The 22,792-nt window shown below is 49.0% G+C and overlaps 1 protein-coding gene across 4 annotated transcripts in view; it reads right to left on the reverse strand.

Moving 5' to 3' along the window:
* The window catches only part of LOC121448109 (calsyntenin-1), a 66,077-nt gene extending 58,162 nt beyond the window's left edge, over positions 1-7,915 (reverse strand). For 3 of the 4 annotated variants that reach the window (XM_041651819.1, XM_041651818.1, XM_041651816.1), the window contains exon 1: positions 7,584-7,915. In XM_041651819.1, the coding sequence (XP_041507753.1) occupies positions 7,584-7,674 (91 nt within the window). In that variant the 5' untranslated portion in view covers positions 7,675-7,915. The remainder of the gene's footprint in view (positions 1-7,583) is intronic. The other variant, XM_041651817.1, reaches the window with a different exon arrangement.
* Positions 7,916-22,792: the final 14,877 nt, after the last annotated feature.

Raw genomic sequence — 22,792 nt, forward strand, 5'->3', positions numbered from 1 at the left:
CCTGGTCCTAGCACATGGGGGCACAGGCAGAAGGATCAGAAGTTCAAGGGTTATTCTCAGCTTCTTTGTATGGAGCTGGAGGCTAGTCTAGGCTACCTGAGACCCTGTCTCAAAAAATTTTTAAGTACTGGGAAGAACTTAGAATATTTTTGTTTCTTTCATTTTAAAGAGGTATTAAAGATGGCATTTATTCTTACTAAGTTTCAAAGTACATTTGATTCTAAAAGCATCTCTCTAAATGTTTGTACTAGGGTTAAGATTGGGTAAATAAGGAAAATTAATTAAAGAATAAAATCAACGAACCAGACAAAACAATTTTCTTTTCAAACCCAGTCTTCAATTAGCATGACAAAAATATAATGAATGAGCAATTGTCATTGTCTAAGCTACCTGTAGCCTAGGAATTCATGTGGCATTTCCAACCCCTTCATGAAGTTCGGCCCTTCATGAAGTCTGCATGTGTCCCCAACATAAGCTGGCTCCATCTCAGATCACCAAACATGAGAACCTGGGAGATACTGGGCCACAAAATGTTGTGGGTCAGAGCGACAAGTGACAAAGAGTCTCAGGCTGAGATGACGCCAAGATAGGAAAGATAGGACTGGGTCCAAAGGAAAGCAGAGCATGAGAGAGGCTTTGTATCCCGAGTCCCATAGGTGCACACAGGCTGTCTGTCCGAGGGGGTGGGGGACCGGCTGCGCTAACAGAAGACAATGCCTTCAAAGTTCCTTCCAGCTCAGTTCAAAACCTGGGGCACAAACGTGAAGGAAGGAATTGGTTAGGTGAAATGTTTCTTTGCCCCATTAAGAAAAAACCAGCAACCTCCAGCTGAAGAACAGACGACTGGGAATGTCTGAGCAGAAAACCGCTCCCTTGAGCCACTGTGGAGGTCACAGGACGCCGCAGCCTCTGAGAAAGTCTGAGGTTAAACAGTTAAACATAAGGAGATTAAGCAGGAGGATAAGGCTGGGCAGTGGTGGCGCACACCTATAATCCCAGCACTGGGGGTGGCAAGTGACAGCAGGATCACAACTGCAAGGTCACACACGCAGTCAGAAGCCAGCTCAGGAGACTGTGTGCCATGGCCGGGCGGCTCAGCCTGTGATTACCATGCCTGCTGCCTGCTGCACTAGCGGGAGGTTCCGAGTTCAGACCGCAAGCCCCATGGAAGAGCTAGGTGTGCTCAAGAAAGTCTGTGACCCTACTCCTGGGGTGGAGAGAAATGGAGACACTTGGATTCGCTGACTAGCCAGTCTAGCCGACTGGTGAGCTCTGGTTCAGTCAGAGCCCCTGGATGAAAGTATAAGGACAACGGAGGAGGACACCTGATGTCAGCCTCTGACACAGATAGAAACAAACACACACGCGGAGTTTATGGCACATGCATCTCCACAGCACTGTTTCAAAGGGAGTTCTGGGATGTCGCTCAGCGCACAGCACTCGCCTAGCAGGCACAAGGTTCCATCTGTAGTGTGATTACTTAGTACTTAATTAATTTTTAAATGGTTATAGGAAACAGAGGTCTTCTTTCGACCTCAACTCTGCTCAGAGGCTGAGTGGTGACCTAGCATGAGCATGCATGAGGCCCTGGGTTCGGTTCCCAGACCCAAAAGCAAAAGATGAAGAAAAGAAATGCGTTAAACAGAGAATCTGAGCACAGACTCAATGGGCGTTCTTTGGACCGAGAAGCAGCCTGATCTGAAACAGGAGACTGAGACAATGCCCACCCGACCAAAGAGGCACAGAGGCAAACACGAGCCTTCTTTTGGTACGCTGCCTGCCACCAGCTTCCTGCTGGGGTCCGGCATGGAAGAAAGTTGACCTTCAATGCATTTTTACAGGCTTTTAAGACACTTCATATCCAGTTACTTTGAAATAACTGAATCTTTGCTGAGAACCTTTAAAAAAAAAAAAACACTCAGCAAGGCGTCCTGTGAAATTGCCCAGTCTAATAATATCATCCTAAAGCTAAATGATCAAATGAGCGGAGCCATACCTAACACGCTGCAGACAAAGGGCCAGTGAAGTCTCTTCAGGTAACCTGTCCAGGACGGGAATGTCACAGCATGAGGCTCCCACCGAGGACCTTTTGGGAGCCTCTGTTTGTGTCTAAGGACCCCGTGGGGTCTGGGTTTTTTAACAATGAAAAACATGACTCTGCAGAAATCACCTCCGCCAGACAAGAGAGCATATTCCTCACCTACATAAGCTGTATTTTATTTTAAATTTCCATTTGCAAACATGGATTTTGTTTGAGAAACTCTGCTTCTCCCAAATCAAGAAAAGCAAGGTAGAATGTTCTGAAGCCTCAACTAGAATAGCCTGGAACTCACTACATGGCCCAGGCTTGCTTCAAACTCGTGGCAATCCTCCTGCTTCACCCTCCTGAACTTTATGATGACAGGTATAAGTCATCATGCCTGGTTTGTTTCCATTTTTAAAAAAGATTTATTTACCTTTATTTTTTATGTGTGTTTTGCATGCATGTATGTCTGTGCCCCCATGTGTGTGCAGTGCCCCTGGAGACCAGATGAGGGCACAAGATCCACTGGAACTGGAATTAGATAGTAGTGAGCCACCAGGTGGGTGCTAGGAACCAGACTTAGGTCTCTGCAAGATCAATAAGCCCTCGTAACCATTGAGCCATCTCTCCAGCCCTGCTTCTATTTTTAAGGTTTTAATATTATATTTCTTTATTTGGTGGGAGAGCTGTACGTGTCATGACACAAGTGTGGCGATCAGAGAACTACTTGCAGGAGGTCAGAGAACTACTTGCAGGAGATCAGAGAACTACTTGCAGGAGATCAGAGAACTACTTGCAGGAGGTCAGAGAACTACTTGCAGGAGATCAGAGGACTACTTGCAGGAGGTCAGAGGACTACTTGCAGGAGGTCAGAGAACTACTTGCAGGAGATCAGAGAACTACTTGCAGGAGGTCAGAGAACTACTTGCAGGAGGTCAGAGGACTACTTGCAGGAGGTCAGAGGACTACTTGCAGGAGGTCAGAGGACTACTTGCAGGAGGTCAGAGGACTACTTGCAGGAGGTCAGAGAACTACTTGCAGGAGGTCAGAGAACTACTTGCAGGAGATGGAGGAACTTAAATCAGTCTCAGTGATCTCACCAGCTCACCAGCTCTGTTTCAATTCTTTTACGTGAAATAAAATTCTATCAAAAAATCACATTTTTCTCTCTTAATAATGAAAATAATGGAATTAGTTTATCGTTTGCAACAGGGTCTCATATGGCCCAAGCTAACCTCTACCTGTCTCTGCAGCCAAGAATGCCCTCAAAGCTCTGACTCTCCTGCCTCTACCTCCAAGTGCTAGGATTATAGATGCGCATGATGGCACCTGAGTTGCAATAATTTAGTGCTGTGAAATTTCACTTATCTCAGGTATATCATTTTAAATATTCAGACTTGTTTTTAATAAGTTTACCCCATTATTGAAACATGTTACAATTATAGCATTTTCTGATTTCAATATAAAAATGCTGCATTTCACAATAATGTCATTTTAGGCCATATTCTTCATATCTAAAATACGAGTTTTTGTTTTGTTTTGTTTTTGAGACAGGGTTTCTCTGTGTAGCTCTGGCCATCCTGAAACTCACTCTGTAGACCAGGATGATCTCGAACTCACAGAGATCCATCTGCCTCTGCCTCCTGAGTGTTAGAATTAAAGGCGTGTGCCACCATGCCCAGCCTCGAAATGAACTTGTAATCATCCTATAGAAAAGCAATTTCTATGAAACTGTTTGGTTTTGTCTCTCTCCTAAAGTATATGGTCAAAGAATGAATTACCCCTAATCCAGTACTCCAATTAATCAAGCTAAAGACTGAAATATGACCCACTAAGAATTAGTAATGTTTTCTTAATTCTTCTACATCTACAGATCCAAATAAATAAACGTGTTAGATTAAGAACAATAATTCGATATTGAAATGGCTCCTTTGCTTCAAAGTTATTTCTGAAAACCTATTTAACAAGAGCTAGCAAGATGGCTAAAAGGTATGCCTCCTTCTCCCAAAATAATAAACAAATAATGTAAAAAAAAAATTAATGAGGTAAATGCTATGCAAAACTGAACAAGTGAAATAGAGAAAGGAAGACTCAGGGAGAGAGGGAGAGAGGGAGAGAGGGAGAGAGGGAGAGAGGGAGAGAGAGAGAGAGAGAGAGAGAGAGAATGTATCTCAAGGGAAAATTCAGCTGTCAAACGGGACAGTGAAGAAGGGTTAGGCGTTCCTATCACATGCTTTACTCTTGGTATTTGATTTTGAAACAAAAAACAACAACAACTAATATTTCAGTTTTAGGCTGTGAGAAGTCTGTGTGAAAATTCTGCTGAGCAGTGGTGGCGCACGCCTTTAATCCCAACACTCCAGAGACAGAGGCAGGCAGATCTCTGAGACTGAGGCCAGCCTGATACACAAAACTATTTCTAGGACAGCCAGGACTGCAGAGAGAAACCCTGCTTAAAAAAAAAAAGAAAAGAAAAGAAAAAGAAAAGAGAAAGTTACTTGTTTTGTTTTGGGAGACAGTGTTTCTCTGTGCACCTTTGGAGCCTGTCCCGGATTAAAGGTGTGTGCTGCCGCCACCCGGCTACTTGATTTTTTTTAATTAAAGTGAAATTCTATAGTACTCTAAAACAAAACAACTAATTAGCTAGACAGGAGGTACAGGCCTGTAACCTCAGCAGTAGGAAAGAGCCGGAGGGAAGCCCCATGAGTTCAAGGCCATCCTGGTCTACACAGCAAGCTCCAGGCTACAGAGTGAGACTACCTCAAAGATGGAAAAAGAAAAAGAATAAAAGAGTCTCAAGACAATTAATAATCCAATGCAATTTATATTAGGATAGCTATCATTTTTCCCTCTAAGTTTGCATGTGAGCTCAATTCCATTAATAATTTTTCAAGGCATATGGAATATGAATAGTAGCTTACGCCATTCTGCCTGGCAACATGAAATGAACTGGAAATGTGGTCCAGTAAGTAGCAGGGTACCTGCCCAGCCCAGGCAAGGCCCTGGGCTCTGTCTCCAACACCAGCATTGCTGGGAGGACTCAGATGTTAACTGAAATAATGAAGCTACAGAAAACACTGCCACAACTTGGCTATTTACATATAAAATTCATTTGTAACATTTCGAACTGAAATTTTTTATTAGCATGTCATGGAATATTCATGAATGGGCAAGCGGAAAAAAATAAGAAACAACAAATGCAAAAGAAAAACTGATGTTCAAATGTTTTTATTTTGAAGACTAAGAACCCCAGTTCTTAGTAACTGCACCAGGGAAAAGCTAGAGAAATCAGATTACAAATGACTCACTCAACCCAGTGGAAGCTTCCCCTTCCTCACAACCGGTCTGCCATACGGCAGACAATCAGCTGAGATGATACCATAGTTCAACCAAAGCCATTAAATGGACAGTGGACGTAGGTATAGGAACAAACTTAAAAATCACGGATTCAAAAAGGCAGGGTTACTGACAACTAAACCAAATATGACTTGAACTGTTTCTAAAATACCCAACCTAAGCACTTTTTTTTTAATGTATGGCGTTTTTCCCAAAACTGACTTTTTCCCCATCATATATATATATATATATATATATATATATATATATATATATATAAAATCAGGCTTCAAACATCATTTCAAACTTGGCTTGATGTAACTTTTAAAAAATCCAATGCAGCCTAATTAGATACTTAGTGTCGAGAGGAAGCTGACTTTGACAAGAATGGACAGAATGTTCTAAATGAAATAAAAGCAGTTTTCACAGTTTATCGCCCTCTGGGTGGCACACTGGAACAAAGGATGCCTTGGCCTCTTCTGCCCTTTAATTTGTGAACACGACTTTCCAAAGTCAGGCTAAGGAGAAAAAGCAATCTTTATTTTAAAGCTTGCAAAGTTATAATGTGACCATCTCATCCAGATTTCTATTAATCCACTTCTCCCAAAGTTCTCTTCATTACCAAAACACACACTCGAAGAAAACAGATTCGAGCATCCTATAGACTATTTACCAAGAATACTTGAAGATCAGGGCCAGTGTTTACAATTTCAAGTTCCACTCAAAAGCCTTTATCTGCAATGCGTAAGTTTCTTGGTGGCAAGTTCAGTCAATATCCGAAGGCAGGTAAAATGTTTAGCTAAGTGGATGAATAATTACAATCGGTTAACAAAGAAAGACTATTTGCCACCTACAATCCTAAGGAATTAACTAACGGTGTTTCTGGTTTCTGTGGTGGTCATACAAGCCTTGCACATTGCCGTGAGTAAAGCTCAAGCGATGAATAGTTGGCTCACACCTGGTGGGTGAGAAGTGGTCGCAAACACCTTCTCGATTTCGCCTTTGGGTAAAAGGGTGGGAAGGAAGCCGAGTTTTCGCCTCTGCTACTTCGGAAATCACGTTTAAAGGACTTGGAGAGGAGGCGGAGAGGGGCGAAGTCGTGGTGTCCACCTAGCCGCAGCAGAGAACCGGGATCTTGGGAAAGGGGTGCGGAGGAGTGGATTCTTATGTAAGCACACACCAAAATCCGTGCGTGCATCCCCAGGCTGATGCACTTCTGAGCACCCAACACACGTACACTGCATCCCACCCAGGGGCGCACCCCCCAGGCTGAGTTCGCTACCAGAAAGTGGGCTGACCCCCCCCCCCCCCCGTGCGTCCCCTGATCTCTCAGATCCACACCTCCACTACCCTGGGGCTGCAACCGGGACGGTCCAAGGCCCAGGTGCCGCGTCTGGGCATAAAACTGGCTTCCTCAGGCAACTGCAGCGCGCGCCTACGTTCTCCGCAGCTCAGTGGCCGGCTCTGCAAGCCTGAACCTGACCCTCCGGAGCGAGCCGGCTCCGTGCTCTGCACTCAGCCCGGAGCCCCGCACCCAAGCAGTCAGTCCCACACTCGGGCCAGAACTCTGCGCCCCAATAACACCACGTCGCTCGGCACCGATCCCTGGGCGCTGACACCATTCCCGCAGTGGGTCCTGCACCTGTGCACCTGATAACGATCTCCGCCGCGCTGGGTCCCGAACCTTGCCGGATACGACTAGCGCATTCGAATCCGTACATCGCCTGTGCACTCGGACCTGGCACCGGACCTGGGCCCTGGCACCATTCCCATACTCGGACCCAAATCCTGCAGCCCTACACGACTCCTGCACTCTGTCCCCACCTTGCACCCAGTCACTACTCACGAACTCGGACCCAAACCCTGCTCAATACGATTCGCGCACTCGGATCCGAACCCTGGGCCTTGGCAGCATTCCTACACTCGGACCCGAACCTTGCCTGATACACTGCGCGCACTAGGACCCGAACCCCGGGCTCTGGCACGATTCCCGCACCCGGCCCAGAACCCCGAGGCCCTGCACGACTTCAGCGCTGTACCCACCTTGCCCACAACCCAGCAGCCCCGCATGACTCCCGCCCTCGGGCCCCACCTTGAACCGGGGACACGGTTCCAGTACTCGGCCCCGACCCGAACCCCGCGGCCCTGCATGACTCCCGCGCTCCGCCCAACCGTGCACCCGGCTATGGTACCCGCACCCGGCTCACCGCGCCCAGCCGCTTACCTCGCGCGGCCCAGACCCCGCCACCGCACAGCAGCCCGGCCAGCAGCAGCCGGACGGCCGGGGCCAGCGCGGACGCAGGGCGGCGCAGCATCGCTCGGGCTCCGGGCGCCGCGGCCGGCCCGACGCGGAAGCGGCAGGGAGGCGCGCGGGACGCTAAGAGGGGCGCAGACAGCGGGGGGCCCGGCTGCTGGGCGGCGCGGCGAGCACCGGGATGGGAGCAGCAGCCGCCGTGCTGCTGGGCCGCGCGCGCCCTCCCCTAATCGGCTGCGCTGCGCTGGAGGCGGCGGCTAAGATGGCGGCGGCGCTCTCTCTCGGGTCCGGCGAGGGTACCCGGCCGGGGGCGGGGTGGCGGCGGGCGGGCGGGGCGGGGAGGGAGGGAGCGAGGAAGGGAGGGCGCGCGAGCACGCTCCCCGCTCCGCGGGAGCGCGAGCCCACAGGCTGAGCCCGCGGTGCGCGCCCGCGGGGACGCGCCTAAGAGGATGGGCCCGGGAGCAGCCCAGAGGGACCCGCGGGGACTTGCAGGACGCGCCCCCTGCCCGCGGCCGCCCCAGAGCATCCACTCCTCCTCCTCCCCGCGGCGTCTCTGGACGCTACACCTGGAAACACCCCCTAAGGCTCCTAGCTACCCGCGCCTCGGTTCTCGAACCCAAGGACTTGCCCTTTCACCCTCTAGGTTTGCAGATCCCAGGACCTCGGAACTCCAGCACCCGGTCACTTGAGCCGAGCAGTGTCTCCTCCAAACACCTCGGTGACCTCCTCTGCCGAGCGGAGGCAATGAGCGGAGCTTGTGGGGTCGGGAAAAGGTTTCAGGGACACAGCTCCCCCCGCCCCCCAGTGCATTTGGTAAACAGCCTAGGGTGACTGCTGGACTTGTTCTCCGGCTCCAGTCTGGAGGTTTGGAAAGGGGCTGTCTCCAGGGAGTCCTGATTTACCGAAAAAACCTTTTGTGGCTTATGAGCTTGTAGCGCACTGAGTACGATGTTAAGGAGCCTTTAGGAATATATTGGTCCAAAAGAAGGGCCCCTTCTGTGCGCCTCTACGGGTTCTCTGGGGTCCTCCCCCTTTCCTTGTGTCCTTATCTGCCTCCTGTAATCTGGACACACACGCACACAAACTGTCCCACAGTAAAGAACAGGGCTGACGGAGTCATAGGGGGCTTCAGTAGGCATTGTAGGCTTTGGGAGACTTAATTTGTTCCATTTTACTGACAGGAAAGTGAGATGCCTTCAGAAGAAGAGTCAGCCCTCAGCCCTCGAGGGCAGGGTGGCCTCCTTAGGGAAACACCTACAACACAAAACCCCAATAGCAGCCAAACAATTATTCAACCCAAGCTGGAAGAGTCACCAGCAATGTCAAGGGCCGGGTTTGGTAGAGGATAGGTACTGGCGAGCTGTGCAGACCAGCTTGGGGTGAGGGTGGGGAAGGAGGGCAGTGATGAGGCTGCGCAGAGTGGGTGGCCTGTGGAGAGAGAGGGCTGTTTCGGACAGTTTGGGCGAGAAGCCCATTAGGGTAGACTGAGGTGCCTGGACATGACAGGATGGGAGATGCTACAGGAAGACCTTCAACTGCTGTGGAGAGACGCACCATGACCCGAGAGAGTGTCAAAGCAAACTGTAATGGAAATTCTCCTCTCTCTGCTTTGTTTCCCCACAAAGCCTAAGATTCCATACTGGTAACGTCTGACAGGTTCCTGTGGCTGGATCCCTCCCAAGGTTCCTGCTGCCCATCCCCACCTCTAGACCACACCCAGCGCTCCTTTCTGCCAAAGATGTCATCCTCTGACCACGGCTGGCTGCGACTGTCAGCATTGTTGTTGACTCTGGGAGACTTCCTAGTTGAGATTACCACCTCAGCTGCTCTAGGACGTTCTGGGAAGGCTTCCCACCTCTCAGCCACAGCCAGACACAGCTATGACTAGGCTGTCTGTCTGTCTTCACTCAAACACAGGGTCAGCATCCCGACACAGCCTCTCTCAGTCCTGCCCAGGGTGTGTCAGAGCTGCCTCCCTCCGGAAATGCACCTAGCAGTCCCTGCCTCACCTGCTGTGGCCATAAAGTCCCAGTCATGATGACGGCTGCCACCAGCTCATCAGTCACTAATCCAACTGAGTCCTTTACCCACCCCACCCCCTGCCCCCGGCCCTGTAACCTAGTGGGAAAGACCAAAACAGTTTCAGCAGACAGGACTGGAATTCTGCTCTCACTCTGCAAGTGGTTGTGAGCAAATCATGAAACTTTCCAAATCTTTTTCCTCGCCTGTGAAATGCAATAGTGATACTCACATCTTTAGAGTCAGGAGATTTATGCCGGATGGTGCAATTAAAGTGTCTCGCAGGAGATTGGGGGTGCGGCTCAGTCAGCAGGGTGCTTGCCTAGCATTCCCGAGACCCTGGGTTCTCTCTCCAGCACTCTGTAAACCGGCTGGATGGCACATACTTTACTCCTAATATCCACGAGGTAGAAGCCAGGAGATCAGAAATTTAGATCATCCTCTGCTACGTAGGGAATTTGAGGCCAGCCCGGGCTACATGTGATCCTGTCTTAAACCACGGCTGGAGAGACAGCTCAGTAGACAAAGGCTGTAAAGCCTCTTGCACCAGGCCTGATGGGTCCCCAGGCCCCATATGCTAGGAGAGAACCAGCTCCTGCAACTTGTCTTCTGATCTCTGGATGTGTGTTGTGTCACACACACACACACACACACACACACAATAGTAAAATGTAAGTTAAATTTTTGGTTTGGGGGGGTTTGCTGTTGTTTGTTTGGGTTTTTATTGCTGTTGTTGAGTTTGGTTTTTTGTTTCATTTTGTTTTGTTTTTGTTTGTGAAACAGGGTTTTTCTGTGTAATCCTGGCTGCCTTGGAACTCACTTTGTAGACCAGGCTGACCTCAAACTCAGAGATCCAACTGCCTCTACCTCCCAAGTGCTTGGACTAAAGGTGTACCCCACCACTGCCTGGCTTCTTCTTAAACTAATTTATTAATGTACATGGGTGTTTGCCTGCATGCATTTTCATGCACCACGAGAAGGGGCCCAGGAAGGCCAGGAGGAGGCGTTGGATCCCCTGGAACTGAAATTACAGAGGGTTGTAAGCAACCATGTGGGCACTGGGAATCGAACCCAGGTCCCCCGCAAGAGCAGCCAGTGCTCTTAACCATCGATCTAGGCCCTAAAAAAATTAACATGTGTCATAGAACCCGGCACACATGCATGTAAATAGATGATAGCATGCATTTTCCCTTGGGAGTAGGCGGCTTCTGCGCTCCTGACACACAGATGAGCACATAGTAGGTACTCAGTAAATAGCCCAGTGGTGAATTGAATGAATTTCTGTGTCCATTTTGTTATTAGTAGTGTTAATATGTAACTCAACATTCAGGTTTTTGTTTTGTTTTTTTAAAGAAATAAAAGTACTCTGTAGGTTTCTCGGGGACCTTTGAGATTTTCAGAACATGAAATCAAGGTCTCATCTCAGAACTGGTTGGTGTCGACAGACTGGTGCCACAAGGGACATTCAATGTATTCAGGTCTGTGAAAACCAGAAACAAAGCTCTTCCCTGTCTGGAATCCTGGGCCTCTTATCGCTCATCCTCACTGTCCCTTAGAGAAACAAAGAGGCTGACGGAAAAGGCCGGCACCAGGTGGTGTACGCTGGCGAGCGTGGGCAAGCTGCCCATGCTGAGACTCTGCCCATGGAAGAGTCTGTCCAGCTACAAAGGTCAATTTGAGAATCTTGGGAGCCAGTAAACTTGATTTCTAGTCTGCCTGACCAGAGCCTCAGCCACAGTGGCTCTTTCCAAAGGGACTGTTAGCTGTCCAAACAGCTCAGGAACAGGGCTCAGTCTGGATTGGGATAGCGGAGAGAGTCTGCCAACAGAGTCTGGGGTTCCGGGAGGAACTGAGGAACAGTAGGAGTGAGCCGTCTCCCAGGCCTGCCTTTAGGATCGAGAATACATAGGTGCTTTGTTAGTTGGTCAAGGAAAACTGGAACCCCATATGTGAGGCAGGGAGGGATGAGGACAGGGTTCTGGAGACACTGAGTCCTGGGAAAATGCTCTTGATAACAAGAGCCTCTGTTCCCAGCTCTCACCTGCCAATGACGCTTACGTCATGTCTCCAGTAACCCTTTCCAGAAGGTGCTCTTGTTCCTGTTTCACAGAGGAGGAAAATGTCAAATTTCCTTGAAGGTTCATTGCTACAGAGTAGGACTACTGGGAACCAATTTTATGAGTGAGCCTGAAACAGAAGCCTATATATGAACTACACACACACACACACACACACACACCCTCCAGGATCCCACAGTTGGCTCCATCACCTCAGAAGGTAGCTCAACAGAGATGGCACGGTGGCGCACACCTTTAATCCCAACATTTGGGAAGCAGAAGCAGAGGCAGGTGAATCTCTGGGTTTAGGCCAGCCTGGTCTACAGAGTGAGTTCCAGGACAGGAAGGGTCACACAGAGAAACTCTGTCTCAAAAAACAAAACAAAACCAAACAAACAAACAAACAAACAAAAAAGGAAGACAGCACTTTAGAGCCAGAGGCAAGAAGATCTTTATGAGTTCAAGGCCAGAGGCCAGCCAGGTCTACAGATCAAATTCTAGGTCTGCCATAGTTACATGGTAATACCCTGTCTCGAAAAATAAGAAAGAAAGAAAGAAAGAAAGAAAGAAAGAAAGAAAGAGAGAGGAGAAGAGAAGAGAAGAGAAGAGAAGAGAAGAAGGGAGGGAGGGAGGAAGGAAGGAAGGAGAGAAAAGATAAAGAGGAGAAGGGAAGCCCCTAGCTGTGCAGCCCCATCCTTTGTCTGTAGAAGGCACTGAAGGGCAGATATCTCAGAGCTTGGACTTCCTGGCTGGGGCGGGAGCCTAAGTCCAGAATTGCAGCAAGGATGAAATGAGGTTGTCTGCAAGAAGGCCCTCGGCCAGCAACGCAGAGCCGCTCACAGGTCGGCGCGTTATTACTAGTTTGCACAGACCGAGCTTGGCTAGGGTCTGCAGCAGGGAGTCAAGGGCAGTCATTATGGGCACTCACCTAACGATATGCCGGGGAAACAACCACTCGGGCTGCAAACAGAGGTTAGAAGAGTCTCCATGCTGACTCTAACTGCCAAGAAACCACCAGCACCCCTTAGGACCTCGAGTACATAGTCTAGCCTGATCTCTTGACCAGGTCACTCTCCGGATGTTAAAAGACTCCCCCCATTTAACATAAGGTCTCTATGTGTTTCTCATGCTGGCTTTGAACTTTCTTTCTACCAGCTACATTGTATGTGATTGTGTGTGTGTGTGTGTGTGTGTGTGTGTATGCACACACGTGTGCATAAGAAGGCCAGAAGAGGGTGATGGATCCCCTGTAATTGGAGTTACAAGTGGTCGCAAGTCACATGACATGGGCTCTGGGAACTGAACCCAAGTCCTTTGGAAGGGCAGCAGCTGAACCGTCTCTCGAGCTCCTGGCCTCGAAGTATTGCCCCTCCTGTCTTATCCTCCCATGTATTAGTACTTCAGGTATATGTCAGCAAGCCCTGATGAAAAGTCTTTTGATGTTGTTTTAGCCTTTTTTTCTCCTATTTGTTTGTTGGCAGTGCCAGGAATAGAACTCAAGGCCTTGTGCATCCTTGTCAAACATTCTACCTCTGAGCTACAGACCCAGATACCATGTAGAATGAAGGTTTCTAGCGGGCCACACTAGGGTTGAACATACTCCTACTCACTTCTACCTGCTGTAAAAGTTCAGATCAGTTGTTCTATAGTTATATTAAATATCTGCCAGGCTCTGAAGTAATACTTAGAAAGCAATTGGGGGGCGCTTTTCAAGACAGGGTTTCTCTGTGTAGCTTTGGCTGTCCTGAAACTCTGTAGACTAGGCTGGCCTCGAACTCAGCAATCTGCCCGTCTCTGCCTCCCAAGTGTGGGGATTAAAGGCGAGTGCCACCACCGTCTGGCTCACTACTGCTCCTTTCCACTTCCTCCCTCCTGTCCTTTACCATTTTTGTCTACTTTTGGTTATCTTTCTACTTTGTGGATATTTGGAGGTTTCGTCTGTCTTTTGTTGTCCGAGATAGAGGTTCCTGTAGCTCTGCCTGACCTCAAACTTGCTCCACATCAGAGAGTGACCTTGAACTCCCCATCCTCCTCCGTCTCCTCAGCGCTGGGATTCCGCCCCCGCGCCCAGCCTGGTTTCTATTTTGATTTTTGGTATTTCTCTCCTCTTTCTGAGATGAAAGGCAGCGGATCGCACCTGCTGCGCTGCAGTTTGCTTTTTTTTTTCCACTTAAGAAAATATCCCAGGGCGGGGTGTAGCTCAGGGAGGAGCAGTTGCACAGCGTGTGTAAGACCCCCAGGAAGGAGAGAGATGGACACACTCATTCCTTTTCACGGCTGTGTAGTACTCGCTTGGGTGACCACATGAGCAATAGGAACTTACCAGTGGTCCGTAGGGGATACCTCCCCCTGTTAGAAGATCGCGTCCAGTCTTCTGTGTTTGTGAAGGGCGTTAGACCTGTGACCTTGGGTGAGGGCCTTAGTTAGCACCCGTACTGGGTGACACAAACAACACCGGGCCCAATGCTGTCGCCTGCAGCTACAAGCGCAAGACAGCAATGATTGGTACTGTTGTCATTAATTAAGTGTTCATGACTTTGACTTTTGTTTTGCTTTTGAGATCAACCTGTCTCTGCCTCCTGAGTGCTGAGTGCGAGGAGTGTGGCACCACTGGCTTTTTTTTTTTTTTTCTTCTGAGACAAGGTCTCAAGTTTCCTAGGCTGGCCTGCATGCAGCTCAAAACAAAAGATGAACTTGAACTTCTTTTTTTGGAGGGGGGTTCTTTTTTTTTATTTATTTATTATGTGTACAGCATTCCTTCCATGTGTGCCCGCATTTCCGGAAGGGGGTGCCAGGTCTCATTATAGATGGCTGTGAGCCACCATGTGGTTGCTGTAAATTGAACTCAGGACCTCTAGAAGGTCAGTGCTCTTAACCACTGAGCCATCTCTCCAGCCCCTTTTGGGGGGGTTTTCGAGACAGGGTTTCTCTGTAGTTTTGGAGCTTACCCTGGAACTAGCTCTGTAGGCCAGGCTGGCCTCGAAGTCACAGAGATCCGCCTGCCTCTGCCTCCCAAGTGCTGGGATTAAAGGCGTGCGCCACCACCACCCCGTGAACTTGAACTTCTAATCTTGTGTCTGCCTCCAGAGTTCTGTTGCACCTGTCCTGAGGACTTGAACCCAGGAGGCCTCATGCACACTAGACAAGCACTCTATCACCTGGTCTACACCTTTTCTTCTTTTCTCCCCACCCCCCACAGTCGTGCTCACCTCGGCTCAGGCTGGCCTTGGCTTTGGTGCGGTAGAGGATGACCTTGAGGATGACCTTGAGTCTCTGACCCTTGGAGTTTTACCTCAGCACTAGAATTACTGGCCTGTGCCACCACATCTTGCTTTATGTTTCTGACTCTTTCTAGGACTTTCTATGGCTCTGCATTTGTATGGGACAAGAAAATCTCCAGTACGGAGAAGCAGCTATCATTTCAGGGATTAAGAGTGCCAGAAAGGAAAACCTCACGTTCTTACCGTCCCTTCTCCCTCTCAACCCAAACCACAGGCCATGGGCAGCAGAGCCCCCTCCCGCCCTCGGATAGACAGCTGGGGGAGGCACAGACACACTTCCTACTGGTGTAAAAGCCTTCAGATCTGGACTCAAGTTGTCAGCTTGCTCATCAAGTGCATTTTCCCACTGAGCTAAGTCCCCAGCTCCTCTTTGGTCTTTTTGTCCCTGTAATGATTCTTTTTTCTTGGCCTTGAAGCTCAACCATCAATTTCCAGGCACTGGAGGAGGAGGGGGAAGAAAAGCCAAACCCTGGCCTTTCTAAGCCTCCTGCTCACTCTGTTGCTTGGGGCTACCTCCTCCCTCCTTCCACCTCTGTGTAGAGGGGAATTAATGGCCCCTGTAGAGACCTAACCAGCTCAGCTCCCACGTTCTTTGTGATGGGCCAGCCTTTCCACAAAGGCTGCTGCTTACCTTGTCTGAGTCCATGCTGGCAGTAATCCCACACAATTAAAATAATTATAATCCCTCTCATACAGAGGAGGACACTGGCCTTTGGAGGAGCGAAGTGGTCTGCCCAAAATCACACAGTGGAGTCTGTCAGCGTGCCCCTGAGGCCACAGAGCGTCAAAGCAAGTGCTGAGAGGGCCAGAGAACGAACGGAAGGACCAGAATCTGATCTATGCCTCAGACGGGGGCTTGTAGTAATACTATGTTATGCTCTTAGGGCTCTTCTGGGAGACCCGCCACCCAGCTCCCAAGTAAACACACATGGAGCCATCTTCTTTTTTTTTTTTTTTTTTAAACATTTATTTATTATGTATACAGTATTCTATCTGTGTGTATGCCTGCAGGCCAGAAGAGGGTAACAGACCTCATTACAGATGGTTGTGAGCCACCATATGGTTGCTGGGAATTGAACTCAGGACCTTTGGAAGAGCAGGCAATGCTCTTAACCACTGAGCCATCTCTCCAGCTCCCTGGAGCCATCTTCTTATTTATAAACACCTGGCCTCAGCTTGGCTTGTTTCTTGCCCACTTTTCTTAACTTATATTATCCCATCTACCCTTTGGCCTCTGTGCTTTTCACGTTCCCTTAGTTCTTTAAATCTTACTCTTACTCCTTAGATTGCTGTGTAGCTGGGTGGCTGGCTCCTGATGTCCTCCTCCTTCTGGGGCTACTACTCTGAACCTCATCTATATATTGTCTCTGCCTGCCAGCCCAGTCTCTTTTCTCCTGCCTTGCTATTGGCCGTTCAGACCTTTATTAGACCAGCAGGCGTTCGAGAGAGGCAAAGTATCACAGCTTCACAGAGTTGAACAAATGCAACATAAACAAAAGTAACACACCTTAAAATAATATTCCCAACAAGGGCTTGCCACCTCTCTTCACCAGTCAGCCACCTGTCCCTAGATGCCAACCCTAGGGCGAACATGGCTATCCCATCACGACTATGCTAGCATTGGAAGCCTGCAAGGCCATGAAGATCTGTCTGCCCCCTACAGTCCAGCTCATCGCTTCCCACGCCAGCTCTGAGAGCTCACGGCGTCACAGTGTCAGGGTGGCACCAAGTGCTGGGCGAGAGCTGTAGGAGAGGTCTCCCTGTGCCCTTCCAGACTGCAGACAGCCTCCTAGTCGGCACAGGGTGCCTGACAAGTGTCCAAACACTTCCTGGGTCCCTTCGTGTAACCCTGGCTCTCCCACCTCCCTCAGTCCTGGGCTGTCCACACCCCATATTTGTCTGCACAAGGAGGGTGATAACGATGTGTGCTGTTCAAGGGATGGCGTGGAAGCGTGGCCCTTGCGAGTGCTCCATAACGGATGCTTGTCGTCCAGGCAGGGATACGATCCTTCATCTCACACCCACAGCTGTGAGCAGGCTGGGAATACCTCCACCCCCATCCTCCGGCTGACTTGATTACTGTGTAGCCTAGACTGACCTAAACTCATGATTTCCCCTTAGTCTCCTGAAGGCTGGAATCATAGACACATTTGACCATGTCTTCATCTGCTGGTTTCTGAAGAATCCCTTAAGTTCTAAGCATGGTGATACTTGGCTTTAATCTCAGCACTTAAGAAGATGCAGAGGGGGCTGGAGAGATGGCTCAGTGGTTAAGAGCACTGACTGCTCTTCCAGAGGACCCGGGTTCAATTCCCAACACCCACATGGCAGCTCACAACTGTCTGAAGATCCAGTTCCAGGGGATCTGACACTTCACACCAATGCACATAAAAAATAAAAAGTTGGGCTGGAGAGATGGCTCAGCGGTTAAGAGCATTGCCTGCTCTTCCAAAGGTCCTGAGTTCAATTCCCAGCAACCACATGGTGGCTCACAACCATCCGTAATGAGGCCTGCAGGAAGAATACTGTATACATAATAAACAAATAAATAAATATTAAAAAAAGATTTAAAAAAAATAAAAATAAAAATAAAAAGTTTAAAAAAACCATAAAAAATAAATAATTTTTTTTAAAAAATTTGCAGAGGCAGAGCCGGGCAGTGATGGCACACACCTTTAATCCTAGTTCTTAGGAGGCAGAGGCAGGCGAATCTCTGTGAGTTAGAGGCCAGCCTGGTCTACAGAAGGAGTTCCAGGACAGCCAGGGCGACACATCCATGCGCATGTGTGCAGACACACACACACACACACACACACACAAAGATGCAGTGACAGATCTCTGTGAGCTCAAGACTAGCCTGGTTAACATAGTAATTTCAGGCCAATCAAGACTAAATATATAGTAAGACGCAGTCTGAAAAAAAAAATAAATCCACAAAAATGGGTGGAGTCTAAGTCAAGGCACTTGACTTAGTACTGACATCTTTGAGTACCGGAGTCAGGAGTCTAGAATATCCTGGCAAGCCTTGTCCCTAGGGCCCAGCACTATGAGTAAAACCAAAGAAAGGGAGCACCTGTGGTGGCAGGAAGGATGGATGGGACTTCTCTGCCCCTGCTCCTTTGTGCTCACACCCCAGAAGGAGGGCTGCTCCTGTTCCTCTCCCCTGTCCTGCCACCCATGTTCCCTCAGGGCCTCATTCACCTCGGTCAGGTTGCAGTGCCGGGCCGCAGATGAGCGGGCTGCCTGTCTGGGGATGACAGTCGCCTCCACAGCCAGCTACAGAGCTCAGGGAATACTCAATGAGTACTGATAAGCAGGAGCCAGGAGGAGGCCAGAGAGACCTGAGAACGGACAAGGATAGCTAGCGAAACAGACCCTCACCGCCTTTAAGGATGGAGGGGGAGAAAGACAAACTAGGGACCCACAAAGGAGAGGAGGGCCCCTGAGGAGTCGGTGAGGATGGAGGCCTCCTGACAGCCAGCCGGCAGAGGCCCAGCTCGGAGCTGGGATGGGTGGGAGCATAAAGACTAAACCATAGGCTAATGGCAGTTCTTCCCTGGCATGTTTTGGTGAGGCCAGGGAGTTAGAGCAAGAGGCAGATGGGAGGCCAGAGAAGAGTTCCAGCTATGTTAAGAGAGAGGTTTAAGGCTCTGACAGGCCTCGGCACTGTGTAGCTGGTGCCTCTTGTCAAGGCTGACAAGCCTTACAGCCTCTAGGCCTGAAGAGGGCACCTTCCTGTGTGTGTTTGGGGGGAGGAGCTAGGTGAGCAGGACTGTCAGGTCTGTCCCTGAGGTCTTGCAGACACAAAGCACAAGGCTGTGCTGAGAGGGGAAAAGGAGTAAGAAACGGGAGTCCTGAGCTGTGTCTGGGGTCGTGGGGGGTTTGGCACCCCCTTCACCAGTCAGCCACCTGCCTCTGGACTTGACCTCCTCTACTCCAGAAGTGACCTCTACTGAGAGACTGCAGCTCCGAGCTTCAGATTTCCCAGTGCCACACAGACCTGTCTCAGGGCCCCAGCTGCCCTCACCCTGTGTGTGAATTCCCCCACTATAACAGAGACTAAAGCACACTTTCCCAACCACCTGACTCCAGCCCTCGGTGCCAGCTCCACGCCACACCCCTGAACCCCGCCACCCCCAGCATGGGGAAAGGGGAAACAGATGTTAATTTGTTCATTTTTGCTAATCCGGAGAGGAGCGTAAACAGCGGAGCTCGCAGCAAAGCTCGGCCGAGGGTGTCGCTGAGGGCTAATTACGCACCATTAGAGCGTTTACTCTTTGTTCCACGGGCGTATTAATTGCAGACGTAGCTTTGCAGCAATTAACACGATTATGGGCTCGCTGTCTCTTCCAGCAGGCCACAAGCCATGAACTTTTGGCTAAGGTGTTGTGCACTCTCGAGGTAGAGACCGGGGATGCCCTTTGCACAGTATGCCCACTATTGTGGGCTGAACTGTGTCTCCCCAAATGTGTATGTTGAATTCCTTATCTCCAGGTTGTCAGAACGTGACCTTAACTAGGTCTGTACTAAGGTCATCAAGTTAAAATGAGGCCATCAGGGTGAGACCTTACCTAGTTCAGTTATGTCCAAAGTCTAAAGAGTAAATGAGAATTCAAGGCCTGAGCAAGTGACACAGTGAGGTCAAAGCCTGCCTAAGCTTCTTAGCAAGATTCTGTTCTGTCTCTAAACTAAAAGGAAAAAAGGAAAAAAAAGAAAGAAAGGCAGCCGGCAGGCAGTGATGGCACACATCTTTAATCCCAGCCCTCAGGGAGCAGAGGCAGGCAGATCTCTGAGTTCTGAGACCAGCCTGGTCTACAAGAGCTAGTTCCAGGGGGCTGGAGAGATGGCTCAGAGGTTAAGAGCACTGACTGCTCTTCCAAAGGTCCTGAGTTCAATTCCCAGCAACCACATGGTGGCTCACAACCATCCGTAAGGAGATCTGGTGCCCTCTTCTGGCCTGCAGGCACACATGCAAACAGAATACTGACAATACTGTATACATAATAAATAAATAAATATTTAAAAAAAAAAAAAGAGCTAGTTCCAGGACAGGCTCCAAAGCTATACAGAGAAATCCTATCTCGATAAAAAAAAAAAAACATAGATAGATAGATAGATAGCTGGATCAATAGATAGATAGATCAATAAATAAGTAAATAAAAGGCAGAGGAGGGGTAGTGGCTGGGTTCAAACCATGCGTGGTAGTGTATACCTGTAATCACAGGTAAGACAATGACAGGAGGATCAGGTGTTCAAGGCCAGCAGAAGCTACAGAGTGAGTTTGAGGCCATCTTGGGCTACACGCAAATAAACGTGATGTGAGAAGCCCCTCTGTGTGCTGTGAATGTTTTATTACCATTGGTTAATAAAGAAGCTGCTTTGACCTATGACAAGGCAGAATAGAGCTAGGCAGGAAAACTAAACTGAACGCAGGGAGAAAGAAGACAGGGTCAGGCAGACACCATGTAACTGCCCAAGGAGAAAAACACCAGAATCTTACTGGTAAACCACAGCCTCGTGGCGATACACAGATTAATAGGAATGGATTAATTTAAGATATAAGAGTTAGCTAGAAATATGTCTGAGCCGTTGACCAAACAGTGTTGTAAATTAATATAGTTTTGTGTGATTATTCGGATCTGGGCAGGCAGGAAACGAAAGTGCAGTCTCCTTTAAAAAAAAAAAACAAATAAACAAATCCGTGTTAAACAAAACAAAATAAAACAAAAACAAGAGTTCTGTGGCCAGGTAGGCAGGAAAGGCTGTCTTTACAGTTGTCTGGCTTTTGTGTCTACTTTAGATGTCTTTGCTGTGGGCTTCTCAAGGCCCTTACAGCACAGTATGTATGCATCACAGTCCCTAGTCACTCACTTGCTAGGTGCCCAGCACAGCAAGCAAGGTCACATGGCACCACAACCACTCCGATGGCACAAGCAGATCTACGTGTAAAAGGTGGCATTTTTTTTCTTTACGATGCTGCCTGAGCTTTGGAGGTGATAGTGTAGAGATCCTACTTAGAGCTGAGCACTCGATAATCACTGATTCTCAGCAGTTTGATGGTCAGGAGTCTGCGCTAACTGCTGCTCACCGCAGTAGAAGCCTCTCTGGGCAAGGCTGGGAGCAGAACAACCTGCGGGGAGACACATAAACCTCAAAAGACAGTTCAAAAGCATGAAGGACTTAGAGGTCTTACTTTCAGGGGTCCTCATCCATGTGGCAGGCTGACTGAGCCATGCGGGTTGATGTTACAGCAGAATTTCTCACCCTGAGGGTTCAGCCAGCATCAGAGATCTGTAGTAGACATCCTAATCTAAGCACGTAGCATCCTTCTTAGGAACCATCAGGGTCTCTGTGTGCCTCTCGTGGTGAGATGTCCCTTTCAATAGGATGCTACACCCGCTTCACGTAGTCAGTGGAACTATAACTAAGCCGTCTTAATGACAATCTCCAGCCGTCGTGAGAGGTCCAGCAGGTTGCACACCTTGGGGTTCCTTTGGGACCTGGAGGAAACGGCTTTCTTTCCACCAGCATCGCTGGGAGTTGGCAGGGAGAGAGGTCCAATCTGTGTGAGAACAAAAGTTGAGGTCACACAGCAGCGAGAAGCAGAGAGTCCCAAAGGAGCAGAGGGTCCTAAAGGAGCATTCAGGAGGCAGCACTGAGGCTCCAGGCCCAGGCCCCAAGGCTGTGGTTCCAACAACCGTCTTAGCCCTCTGAGCTGTGTTTTGGTGAAGAGAAAGGCCCTGACCATGCTCCAACCCCTACCACTGCAGCAGACCCAAACTCATCAACAAGACAGACTCAATGGGACAGGAGGGCCTGGTGAGCCACTGCAGGCCAAGGCCAGCACGCCTAGATGTCCACACAGTAGTGATGGATCCAAGTCCCTTTCCCAGACAGCTTCCTTTCGATATGGAAGGAATAAGCAACAACAACAAAAAACTCCACAAATTTAAAAAGTCAAAGGCGTCAGTATTTGTAGACTGAAAAATCAGACAATCAGGGAACCCTAATGTGAGGGGGGAAATCACTGAAGCTGGCATCAGAAAAAAGAAATTCTGTTTTGTTTTGTTTTGTTTTTTGAGACAGATTTCTCTGGCTGTCCTAGAACTAGCTCTTTAGACCAGGCTGGCCTTGAATTTACAAAGATCCACCTGCCTCTGCCTCCCAAGTGCTGAGATTAAAGGTGTGCACCACCACCACTAGAGAGAGAGAGAGAGAGAGAGAGAGAGAGAGAGAACGAAAGCAAGCTCTAAAATAAGAGCTGTTGGGGATATTCTTTTCAGGTGTATGATTTTTGTTTCCGCTGCATTTGTTTAACTCTGTGAAGCTGTTACTGTGCCTGTCTAAAACGCCTGATGATCTAATAAAGAGATGAACAGCCAATACCGAGGCAGGAGCAAGGATAGGTGGGACTGGCCGGCAGAGAGAATAAACAGAAAGAGAGTGGAGCGGAGTGGAGAACAAGGAGAGGGGGAAGATAGGGGCCAACCAGCCAGCAAGCCACTGAGTATGAAGGAAAATAAGCCATCCAGAAGTGAGAAAGATAAAAGACCAGAAGCAAAAGGTAGTGGAGATAATTTAAGATAAAAGCTGGCAGCCGGGCGATGGTGGCGCATGCCTTTAATCCCAGCACTCGGGAGGCAGAGGCAGGCGGATCTCTGTGACTTCGAGACCAGCCTGGTCTACAGAGCTAGTTCCAGGAGAGGCTCCAAAGCCACAGAGAAACCCTCTCTCGAAAAACCAAAAAAAAAAAAAAAAAAAAGCTGGCTAGAAACCAGCCTACTTATGGCCAGGCATTTGTTACCAAGAATAAGCCATCGTG

The sequence above is a fragment of the Microtus oregoni genome, unplaced genomic scaffold, assembly GCF_018167655.1.
Source record: "Microtus oregoni isolate MIOR12 unplaced genomic scaffold, Mior012 000005F_ref0000423, whole genome shotgun sequence".
In the NCBI taxonomy this organism is placed as follows: Eukaryota; Metazoa; Chordata; class Mammalia; order Rodentia; family Cricetidae; genus Microtus; species Microtus oregoni.